This window comes from Sorex fumeus, unplaced genomic scaffold, assembly GCF_029834395.1.
Source record: "Sorex fumeus unplaced genomic scaffold, SorFum_2.1 ptg000020l, whole genome shotgun sequence".
In the NCBI taxonomy this organism is placed as follows: domain Eukaryota; kingdom Metazoa; phylum Chordata; class Mammalia; order Eulipotyphla; family Soricidae; genus Sorex; species Sorex fumeus.
Window position 1 is genome coordinate 4,525,896 of NW_026606077.1, and position 12,143 is coordinate 4,538,038.

A 12,143-nucleotide genomic window follows, 5' to 3' on the forward strand; every position below is an offset into this window, starting at 1 on the left:
TTTTGAACCCTTTTTTCTTAGATTCCCATTCTAACTGGGTCCCTCAGGGTCCTAGATCTATAAAAGTGAATAATGAAGAGAAAATTGAACCCAAGGAAAAGCATGTTAAAAGACAGAAAAGTATATCCCACTGAAATAGGTTTTTTCTTGCCTAAGTCCCCATATTAGGGCCTTGAGGCTCAGTAGGTAGCAGTCATTCCTTACTATTGCCATTAAGAAGCTTCAGAGAAATGAGCATTCAGGAGAGGAAGACGGTGGCTAGAACGTGAGGGAAGGAACAGAAACCAGGCTCATCATTACATGAACTTCTCCCTTGGTTATTTTGTTCTTTGTTTTGGGGCCACACTTGAAACTTAGGATTACTCCTGACTCTGACTTAGGAATTCCTCCTGGCGGTACTGGGAACCATATAGCATCCTTGGGACTGAACCCAGCTCTGCTGTGCGCAAGGCTAGCACTTGACCTCTCTGTCTCCAGCCACAGAAACTTTTCTTTGTAGGCTGACTGTTGAGCTCATCCTTGGCTCAGACTTCTGGGGCTTCAATAACTTGTATTTTCCCTGAAATTTTCTTGTCTTACATATTGCTTTTGTTTTTCAAAAAACTGAAAGGAAATTGCTATCAAAGTTGACTTTTTAAAATTTTTTTTTTTAATTTTATTTATGTATTTATTTGTTTATTTATTTTGCCTTTTGGGTCACACTTGGCGATGCACAGGGGTTCCTCCTGGCTCTGCACTCAGGAGTTACTCCTGGCGGTGCTCAGGGGACCATGTGGGATGCTGGGAATCTGAACCTGGGTCGGCCGCGTGCAAGGCAAACGCCCTACCCCCTGTGCTATCTCTCCAGCCCCCAAAGTTGACTATTTTGTTTTCACAATATCTTTAGACCAAATTTGTTGCATTATTGAAGATACTGTATTGAACCATATAAAAATAACAATGCTCAAAACATTAATTTTTTTTAATTGAATCATTGTGAAATAGGCTGTTACAAGGCCATTCATGATTTGGTTTCAGTCATGCAGTGTTCTAACACCCATCCCTCCACCAGCGTACCACTTTCCCCAGGGCCCCTCCCATCACCGCCCCAACCTGTCTCTATGGCAAGCGTTTCTCTCACCCCCGCCTCCCACCCTTTTTCTCTCCCCCCCCCCCCCCCCATATCTCTGTCTCTGTCTCTCCCCCTTTTGGCATTGTGGTACTCAAAACCTTCTTATCATTAAAAAAATATTTTGTACTGTTCTTAGAAATAGTGATATTGATTTAATGTTTTATCATGGTGACCTTGGATATTCTCTTTGAATGATTGATCCCTGGTATACACTGTTATGAATTAGAACTTCATTTTTTTTGTGGGGGATGGTGTTGTGCTTGGTTTGTGCTTTTTTGTTTGGGGGCCATATCCAGCTGTACACTGGACTTACTCCCGGCTCAGGGATCACTCCTGGTGGGCTTGGGGACCTTAGAGGATGCTAGGGAGCAGACGGGTCAACTTCATGCAAGGGAAGCCCCCTGGGGAGTGCTTGGTATCTAACCAAGGTCCTTGACTTAAAAGTCACCACACGTTCCTTCATAGGCATTCTGAGGCTCATGCCTGGCCTCCTGCATGTAGAGTGTTCACTCAGTCATCGAGTTCTGTGATGGCTTAACTGAATTTCTTTCCCAGAGTCTCAGTCCCCTGCCTTCACCCCTAAAAATCAGTTCCTTTAACTTCTGGTAATGGTGTCTTTCTCTCTCATGAGAAAATCCCAACTGGAGAGTATGGTGTTCCTTGATGGTTTCTGTCCGTGTGGCAGATCTGGCCATCAGGAGTGGTTCTTATTTTCGTGATACATATAAACGGGGTGGTGGCATGCTCCTCCATTTCTGTATGATGGTGAAGTGTGGCAGAACTGAACATTCTTTCTGTATGGACTTCAGATTTTTGATGGCTGTTGTTCCTGTGGAATAAAGATCAATTCCTTTATTCACTGACCTGATAGAGTGTGTGTGTGTGTCTCTGTGTGTGTGTGTGTGTGTGTGTGTGTGTGTGTGTGTGTGTGTGTGTGTGTGTGTGTCTATCTGGAATCTATACTTAGAAAAACTTTATTTCTTGCCACATATTTTAGATAACCTCAGTTTCTTACCACATATTTTTTGGTTAGAAATGAAGTACTATTTTAGAGAGTTTACCAAATTATATTTAATTAATCTTGTTTTTCCTTCCCCTGTTTTTTTCTGTTTTCAGTTACAACAACCTCAACAGACCCTTTTAACACAGGTTAGTTTGGAGTTTCCTGTTTTGGTAGATTAAGATTTTCTATATTTTCTTAAAGGACTTAAGAGAAGATTGTTGTTACCAGTGTTTTAGCAATGATATTAGCTGAAAAGTAGTTTCTCTTTTTAATGGCTTTTTAAGTTCTCGATTCAGCTGTGATATGGTTTGGATACGTGTTTTACTTTGTTTTTATTTATTTCTTTGGTCTTTGGACCATGCCCAGCAGTACCTGAGGACGACTTTGAGCTCTGTGCTGGGGTGGGTGGGGAAACGTGCAGATGCCAAGGATGGTGCCGGCGTCAGCCACGTGCAGGCGGGGGCCTTAATCTCTGTCGTCAGACTGAGAGGCAGAGTCCTCCAGAGTCCTGGAGGTTCGGAGCGCTTCCTGGAGGATATTATGCCAGTTAGTTCTCCCACAGTCTTCCCGAGGCCCCCTGTGCACTACTGGGTGTGGTTTTGGTTGATCCTTCCTACAGCACCAGTGGGCACGTCCCCCCACCCCACCCCCCTCTAAACAATAGTGAGATTTTTTGTAATAAAGTATAGTTCAGTTTTATTGTTTACTTAGGGAATCTGCTTGATTTTTTGTTTCGTAAAATAATTAAAATTGAAAAACACCCTCATGTCTGCAAATGCTAGAGTTTTCCGATCAAGATAGGAGAGAGATGGCAAGTAATGAGGAAGACCCAGTCCGTTTAGTCATGGAATTTCAGATGTTGAACCTGGGTCGGCGAGTGCACGAGGCGCCTACCCGCTGTGCCGTCTCTCTGGCCTCAGGGCCTGGAGTTGATTCCTGGCCCTGCCTGCTGAGCCCTGGGAGCCCGGCAGTGCCACCGAGTAGGGTTTTGGTAGCTCAGCCCCTTCGCTCCCTGACACTGAGCACGACGTGCTCTGTTTGGCCGGGTGCCGTTGGAAAAACCCAACACTCCTTTGCGTATTGCTAGGAGACCAAATGTTCTTTAAATTGAGGGGCAGAGGGATGTACAAGAATTGGGGTGCCTGCCGTGCATGCTGCCGATCCCGGTGTTAGCCCTGGCACCAAGTACAGTCCCCTGGGAGTGACTCCCGGCACACAGCTCGGAGTAGCCCCGGAGTGGTGCTGGGTGTGGCTCAGTATTGTCTTCCCTCCCCTGCTCCAAGTTCCTGAATCAATGGGAAACTGTAAAATTTTATTTTTTTCTACTATTTCCTAATTCTTCATAAAGTTTTATAATCTTAGAATATTAAACATTTTTCATTAGAAGTGTGCTCCCTCTACAATGGGGAGGATGCTTGCCTTGCAGTGCTGTTGACCTGGGTTCGATCACTGGCATCCTGTATGGTTCCCTGAGCACCTCCAGGAATAATTCCTGGGTGCAGAACTGAACTTTGCCAGTGTGCCCCAAAAAACAACAACAAAAAATGCCTACTTTTACAGTGTAGGAATTGCCTATGTAAGACCTGGGCTTGATTTACTGTACCACCAAAAAAAATGATACTTTTTTTCATGATAGGGGCTAGAGGGATGGCACAGAGCTTAAGGGACTTCGCTTTTACATAGCTGAACCTGATTCAGATCCAGTAGCACATGTAGTCTTCTGAGCACTGCTAGGGGGACCCCCAAGAACCATTGGGAGTGTCCCCAAAAGTGTTTGACGTGAGAAAATAATTTTGTGTTGATTTTTTTTTCTTTTTGGATCACAGCCAGCGATGCTCAGGGGTTATTCCTGGCTCTGCACACAGGAATTACTCCTGGCGGTGCTTGGGGGACCATATGGGATGCCGGGGATCAAACCCAGGTTGGCCACGTGCAAGGCAAATGCTGTACCCACTATGCTATCGCTCCGGCCCCTTTGTGTTGATGATTTAAGAAATGCTAAATTCTGGGACTGAAAGGTACCAAGCAGGCCAGGTGCATGCCTTGCTTTCATCCCTGGCATCCCATATGGTCCCCTGAGCACCAACAGGTGTGGCCCAGAAGCCGAGATAAAAGATGCGCTGAGTTTATTTACTTTTGAAACTTTTAAAATTATAGAACTGAGAGAGTTGGTTTATTTGATAGGTGAATCACTGTCCCTCCCGCTCGAGTGGGCCCAGCAACGTCTCCATTGGAGATTTTATTGTTACTGTGTCTGGCATATCGAATACATCACGGGTAGCTTGCCAGGCTCTGCCGTGCGGGCGAGATACTCTCGGTAGCTTGCCGGGCTCTCCGAGAGGGGCAGAGGAATCGAACTCGGGTCGGCCGGGCTGGCTGCGCGAAAGGCAAACGCCCTACCCGCTGTGCTTTATCAATTTAAACAAATTGATAAAGCTCCTGCTCCACCCCCGTTTGATAGGTATACAACAGAATTCATGGGGCCCGAGTGATATGACATTGGGTAGGGCATTTGCTTTTCATGCATCTGACTTGGGTTCTATTCCTGGTTCCACATTTGGTACCTGGTTCCCACCAGGAGTGATCTGTGTGCTCAGAGCCAGTAATAAGCCCTGTATACCCCTGGGTGTTGGCCAAAAAACAAGAACAACAAAAACACAACAGAATCTGTGGTTTGATTTTAAAGGATTAGGTGATAGTCTTATTACGTTTAATTTTGCTTCATTTTGTTTTGGGGTCACCTGACAGTGCTCGGGGCTTACTCATAGCTCTTCTGTCAGGGGTCACTTCTGACGGGCCCGGGGGTCATATGGAATGCCAGGGACCAAACCTGGGTTGGCGGCAGGGAAGGCAGGATACTAGCTGCTGTTCCATCTCTCCCAGCCCCTATTTGCTTGAACTTTTTATTTATTTATTATTTATTTATTATTGGGGGCTGGAGCCATAGCACAGCAGGTAGGACGTTTGCCTTGCACGCAGCCAACCCGGTTCTATTCCTCTGTCCCTCTCGGAGAGCCCAGCAAGCTACCAAGAGTATGCCGTCAGCACGGCAGAACCTGGCAAGCTCCCCGTGGCGTATTCAATATGGCAAAAACAGTAACAAGTTTTGCAATGGAGACATTACTGGTGTCCACTCGAGCAAATTGATGAACAACGGGAGAACACAGTGTTTACAGTGTTATAGATTATTATTTATTTAAAGTTTATGTGCCAAACTGAGTTCCTGAGTGCAAAAGCCAGGTGTTATCCCTGAGCATCGCCAGATGTGGCCAAAAATTTTTCCTTTAAGCTTAATAATTCCGTTTATTAAGTTATATTTATACACATTCATTTCATAAAAATCTATTCAGTTGAAGTCCATTCAGTTGGGGTTGGCATTTTGCTCAAATGGAAGAGAATCGTGTCTTATACACGTGGAAGACATTGTGTTCATGTAAGGAACTTGGGCTGGGGCCCCAGTAGTTCAGCAGGTAGGGTTTTTGCCCTGCAGGCTGCAACCCCAGGTATGACCCGAAATTCCTCTCACCACGAAAAAGGAAAAAGAAAAACCAGCCCATTAAATCATGATAGTCTTGTTTTGTTGTTTGTTTGTTTTTTTTTTTTTCCTTTTTGCCACACCCAGCAATGCTCGGGGATTGCTCCTGGTTTTGCACTTAGAATTTACTCCTGACTTTGCTCGGAAGGTTGGGATGCTGGGAATCGAACCTGGGTTAGCTGCTTGCAAGGCCTTACCTGCCATACTCTCTGGCACCTCAAATAAACTTTTATGGAAGGATACTGGTGGGTTGGGTTTTTTATAACAAATATGTGAGAAAGCCCATAAATGCCAAACTTTAATTGGGCTTGTATCTCCCACTCACACTATATATGACACAGAAATGAGAACAACAGTGAGTCTGTTTAAATGTTTTTAAAATGCAAAACTCTCCTAACTGTTCTTTTTTTTTTCCCCCAATCCTGAGCACCAACTCAGGATGTTATATATAGTTCCTCTGTGTGCCAAGGGACCTTACATCTTAGTCCCTTCTAGTGACTTTTCAGATAATGTGTAAAATTAGTAATACCAGTAGGTGTATTACTAATTCACGCCCAGAACACTGACCGCCTCTACCCATTTCTCTAGTCTTTCCTTAAGCAACCAGCATCCAGTTCTGATTATGGGTTGTTTGGGTCTTTCGATTGCACATGTAAGTGAGAGTATGTAGGATTTGTCTTTGTCTTTGACTTACTTCACTCATGTAGGATTTTTCTGGCTTTATTTGGATTAAATTTATTATTACGCGACGAGATTGAAATATCAGTTTTTTTAAAACTAACATTCTGTTGTATCTTTAAACATTCTGTGAAAATATTCATCTGAGGGAACCTAAAAAGTTTTCAAACTTGAATTTTGGAGTTGAACAGATGTATTTTTCTAAATTCAATTTTTTTAGACATTTGAGTGTTACGTAGTTTCTTCTGTCTCACATCATTGATTTTACGTTGATTTGTTTTGCAGCCAGCTGTTGCCCTGCCTACAAGCCTTAGTCTGTCTACTCCTCAGCCTGCAGCACAGATAACTGTATCCTATCCAACACCAAGGTCCAGTCAGCAACAAACACAACCTCAGAAACAGCGCGTTTTTACAGGGGTGGTTACAAAGCTACACGATACGTTTGGATTTGTGGATGAGGATGTATTCTTCCAGCTTAGGTAAACTTCATTACATTTTAGCAGATGCCTTCCTTTTCTAGCGTATTAAACAAATTGATAAAGCCCCCGTTTAGTCAGGGTATATATAGAATTGTGCATTCGTTTTAAGTATCACATTGGGCTTGGAGTTTCCTGTGCTTTTTTGTTGTTTGTTTTGGGATCACACATGGGTTCAGGGACCATCTGGGGTGCTGGTCAGTCAGTCATCTAACCTGGGCCAGCTGCTCACCGTCCTGTTGTTCTGGCCCTTTGAACCACTTGATTTGATGGGGCACATGACAAAATCGTGTATTACTGAACAAGCCTGTTAGAGTGAAGTATTGAATAAATGATTTGGCATTTCTGCCTATATTCTTGATCAGACTTAGAGTGACACTTTAGGGTGGGCTGCCTGACATTGCCTGGAGGCTACTCTCAGGAAGCTGTGGTGCTGGGGAATCGAGCCGAGACTGAGAATCTGAAATGATGATGCTTTTCAAAATTTAATGTTTGGTTTAATGTAGCTTGCGATATAAATTAAAACTTATTTTAAAATTAACTTACGGGAGTAGTTTATAGGGTATTTTATTAGCTTTGGTAGTTGCAGGAAGTAGGAATTCCTTTAGACAGTTCAGGTATTATTTCTAATAAATTTAACTGGAAGTACCTTTTTTCCCTCCTGTATTTGAGTCATACCCAGCAGTTCTTGGCTGCTGCTCCTGCCCCAGTGCTTGAGGCCTGCTCCTTACAGGATAGTAAATTCTTCCTTTCACCTTAAACCTTGTATTATAGGGCTGGAGCAATAGCACAGCGGTAGGGCGTTCGCCTTACAAGCGGCCAACATGACCGACCCGAGTTCGATTCCTCCGCCCCTCTCGGAGAGCCCGGCAAGCTACCGAGAGTATTTGATATGCCAAACACAGTAACAACAAAGTCTCCAATGGAGACGTTACTGGGCCCGCTCGAGCAAATCGACGATCAATGGGAGGGCCTTTACCTTTTACCTATAGAGAATACAGAGGGATTGAATCCAGCTGACCTGGGTTCAGTCTCTGGCATCACATATGGTCCCTTAAGCATCTCCGGAAATAATCCCTGTGTACCGAACCAGAAGTAAGCCCTGAGCACTGTCAGATCTTGCCACCAAATCCAAATCAAGAAGATGATTCTTGAAGAAATATATCACCTTTTTTTAAAAAGTTTCTTGGGCTTTTATTTCAGATACTATTTCCTTTGACTGTAACTTTAAAATTACTTTGAATATTATATTTTTAAAAACATTACATAAATACATCATTACTTTAAAGAATTTTTTTGAGGATTATGATTTTAACCTATGTGAATAAATTAATATCATTTTATACAAAAAAGAAAATGCTAGAAGAGCCAACAGATACTCTTTACTACTGATTTCTGTCATTCTGTTACCAAAATTGCCTTCTTTAAAACATGGTCTTGTGGGCCCCATAGCTTCCTTGTTCTAGGCCATTAGAAATTTTTGATGGAAGTTTTAAAGAAATTTTTAATCGTGTTTATTTTATATATATCTTTTCCAGTGCTGTCAAAGGGAAAACCCCTCAAGTGGGTGACCGCGTATTGGTGGAAGCTACATATAATCCCAACATGCCCTTTAAATGGAATGCGCAAAGGATTCAGACACTACCAAATCAGGTATCTATGTCGTGAGCTGAGCTTCTGGTGAAGGGTTCTAATGACAGGCCTTTGGGTCGGTAAGAACTTGAACAGCATTTTCTCCCATTCTGTTTCTGTTAAGAATCAGTCTCAGACCCAGCCGCTACTGAAGACTCCTCCTGCTGTGCTCCAGCCCATCGCGCCACAGACGACGTTCGGGGTTCAGGCTCAGCCTCAGCCCCAGTCCCTGCTGCAGGCGCAGATTTCCGCCGCTTCCATCACGCCGTTACTGCAGACTCAGCCACAGCCTCTGTTACAGCAGCCGCAGCAGAAAGGTACTGCGTGCCAGGCTTCTTGCTCTTGAGGTTCGACTTGGTTTTTGCTGCGGGCGTCGTCGTTTTTCTTGTTGGAGTTGGGAAGCGTCCTCTCCGCAGCGCGGGAGGTCACTGGCGCGCTCTGTGCCTCAGAGTGCTCTGGCGCCCGTGCCAGCATCTGGTGCTCAGCCAGTCTCCCTTGAGTCATCTCTGGCCGGCCATTCAGAGAACTCGAACGTTGAGGTCTCTTTGTCGCTGATGGTTTTGCTTTTGTGTTGGGGCTCATGCCCAGTTAGCCCAGGGCTTGCTTTTGGCTCTGCTCGGGGATCATTCCTTGGCGGGGGCTCTGGGGACCACGTGCGATGCCAGGGATCCACCTCAGGGCGGCCGTGTGGGCAGCACGTGCATTACCTCCTGTGCTACCTCTGACCCTCAGTGACTGACTGAGAGATATTTGGTGCTACTTTAATATTTTTCTAGTAATAAGTTCAGTAAATAGGAGATTGAAAAATATGTTTTTGGAGATGGAGAGATAGTACACACAGTTTATGGAACATTGAACATAGTTTTAGACGTTTTTATATTCCACGTGGCTCTGATTTCTTTGGTTTCTGTATAATGCGCCATTATATCAGTGTTTGGTTGATATTAGAAATGTTTCTAATTACTGATTTCTGAAAAAGTGTTAGTTCTTTCTTTGTTCCGTATTGCTTTTTGGGTCACACCTGGCAATGCACAGGGGTTATTCCTGGCTATGCACTCAGGAATTACTCCTGGTGGTGCTCAGGGGACCATAGGGGATGCTGGGAATCGAACCGGGTCAGCCGCGTGCAAGGCCAACACCCTACCCTACCCGCTATGCTATTGCTCCAGCACCCAAAGCTGTTACTGAGGGCTGCTATGTTTGGACATCTGTAGGATAGCTATACCTTTGGGTAGATTCTAGGTTTGACTGAGACTTGCATGTGTTCTAAACACATACAAGTAGGGGGCAGAGTGATAGTATGCTAGGTTGTTTGGCTTGCATGTGGCTGACACAGGTTTAATGACCAACACCCTATGTAAATTTCGCACACACCACCAGGAGTGATCCCTGAACTTAGGAGTAAACCACCAGCATTGCCATGCTTTATTTGCCTATAAACCAAATCCAAAGCTTGCTAGACAATACCTGTCTATTTCCAAGCTAACTATTTTTATAGCCTTTACAGTCTGATATCTCTTTCGCTTGTTTGTTTGTTTGTTTGTTTTTGGAGGACAACCAGTGATGTTCAGGATTTAGTGTTTGGAGACCACCTGGATGCCAGGGATTGAACCTGGTGGGCTGCATGCAAGGCAAGCATCTTACCCACTGTATGTCGCCAGAGAGAGAGACAGACAGACAGACAGACAGACTTAGGTTCAACCTTACCTAGGGCCTACCAGTGTTCTACCACTGAGTCACATCTCCAGCCACAGTGTGTTCTGATGATCGAATTTAGGATCTTACCCATGTAATTAGGATCTTACCCATGTAAGGGGCCGGAGCGATAGCACAGCGGTAGGGTGTTTGCCTTGCACGCGGCTGACCTGGGTTCGATCCCTGGCATCCCATATGGTCCCCCGAGCACCGCCAGGAGTAATTCCTGAGTGCAGAGCCAGCCCTGAGCATCACTGGGTGTGATCCAAAAATTAAAAGGGCTGGAGCGATAGCACAGCGGGTAGGGCGTCTGCCTTGCACGCAGCCAACATGGCCAACCCGAGTTCGATTCCTCCGCCCCTCTTGGAGAGCCCGGCAAGCTACCGAGAGTATTCGATATGCCAGACACAGTAACAACAAAGTCTCCAAAGGAGACGTTACTGGGCCCGCTCGAGCAAATCGACGATCAACGGGAGGGCCTTTACCTTTACCTTTTACCCATGTAATTAGCTCTACAACTACATACCCCAGCCCTATATCATAAGTTTTTCTTGTCCTTTCTTTCTTTTTGGACTTGTGCGGCAGCATGCCTTTGGACTATACCTGACTGGTCAGGGCTCGCTCTTGCTCAGGGGCTATGCGTGGGGGCTGGAGAGATAGCACAGCGGGTAGGGCGTTTGCCTTGCACACGGCCTGACCGGGGTTCGATTCCCAGCATCCCATATGATCCCCTGAGCACCTCCAAGAATAATTTCTGAGTGCAAAGCCAGGAGTAACCCCTGCGCATTGCCAGGTGTGACCCAATGAAGCAAAGAACAAAAGGGGGAAATTTTTTCCCAGTATACAAAAACATGAAAGAACAGCATAATGATAATTTTGAACATTTTACTTTGTGTTTTGTCAGCATATTTGTTTACAAATATACATACACATCTTGCTTAATTACCAAATCCTGAACATTTCACTTGTTCTTTAAAAATGTTCTTTCAAAAAGTGACCTTTACTGTTTTCCCACAATTTATTCTTACATCTAAGAAAAAGCACTTGCATTCGTTCTCTTAGATTCAGTGTCCCTGGTTTGCACGTGACCTTCTGAAGTTTCTTTTTTTCCTAAATAAAAAGTCACATATCATGTATTTGTTTCTTTGGTCTTTTGGGGGTTGCCCTCTGAGCAGAGCTCTGGGGATACCACTGCTAATATTCAGCTAACTAGGCCCGTAGTTCAGTGTGAAGGCCTGAGGAGTCTCTGGGAACTTTCTGGGGCCTTCAGGGCTGCATCCAGTGATGCACAGGGACCAGACTCGGTGATACTGGGAGTTGACCTAGATTCAGTTACATATAAAGCATGCTTCTTTTTTTTTTTTTTTTAATTTTTATTAGTGAAACACCATGAGGTACAGTTGTAGTAGACTTACAGATGTTTGTGCTTGGGTTTCGATTATGCAGTGTTCAAGTACCCATCCCTCCACCAGTGCCCATTTCCCACCACCACGGATCCCAGTATCCCTTCCACCCCCCATCCCACCCTGCAGGCTCTGTGGCCGGGCATTCCCTTTTGTTCTCTCTCTCCTTTTGGGTGCTGTGGTTGAAAAAGCAATACATTTCAAGAATCTGATCCAAAGAACAATTTGTACTTCATGTCCAACTCCTAATATCAGGAGTCAGTAATCATGTATTTGCATACTGATTATGGGCTCTCCAGATGATGTGAAAACAATGTATTCCCTTTTTTTTTTTTTCTTTGGCAACTAATGACAATTTGTGAGGCGGAATAGTAAAGCATGCTTCTTTTTTTTTTTCTTTATGTAGGAGTACTGCTATTTATTCAGCCGCTGATTGGCTGATTGAATTGTAAAGCATGCTTCTTAACCCTTGTGTTTGTGCTCCAGTCTTATTTCTTTAGTTCTCTGTTACAAAAAATTTTTTTTCTTTCTTTCGTGACTTTGTCTTTTTGAAGAACTTTGGTTAGTATATTAGAGTATGGTTGGGGTGGGTTTTTTTTTTTTTTTTTGG

The 12,143-nt window shown here is 44.3% G+C and overlaps 1 protein-coding gene across 2 annotated transcripts in view; it reads left to right on the forward strand.

Annotated features, from left to right (window-relative positions):
- The window catches only part of CCAR1 (cell division cycle and apoptosis regulator 1), a 50,554-nt gene that overhangs the window by 15,647 nt on the left and 22,764 nt on the right, over positions 1–12,143 (forward strand). For both annotated transcript variants that reach the window (XM_056113431.1, XM_056113432.1), the window contains 4 exons: positions 2,228–2,260; positions 6,613–6,806; positions 8,342–8,456; positions 8,560–8,752. In XM_056113431.1, coding sequence (XP_055969406.1) covers positions 2,228–2,260; positions 6,613–6,806; positions 8,342–8,456; positions 8,560–8,752 — 535 coding nt within the window. The remainder of the gene's footprint in view (positions 1–2,227; positions 2,261–6,612; positions 6,807–8,341; positions 8,457–8,559; positions 8,753–12,143) is intronic.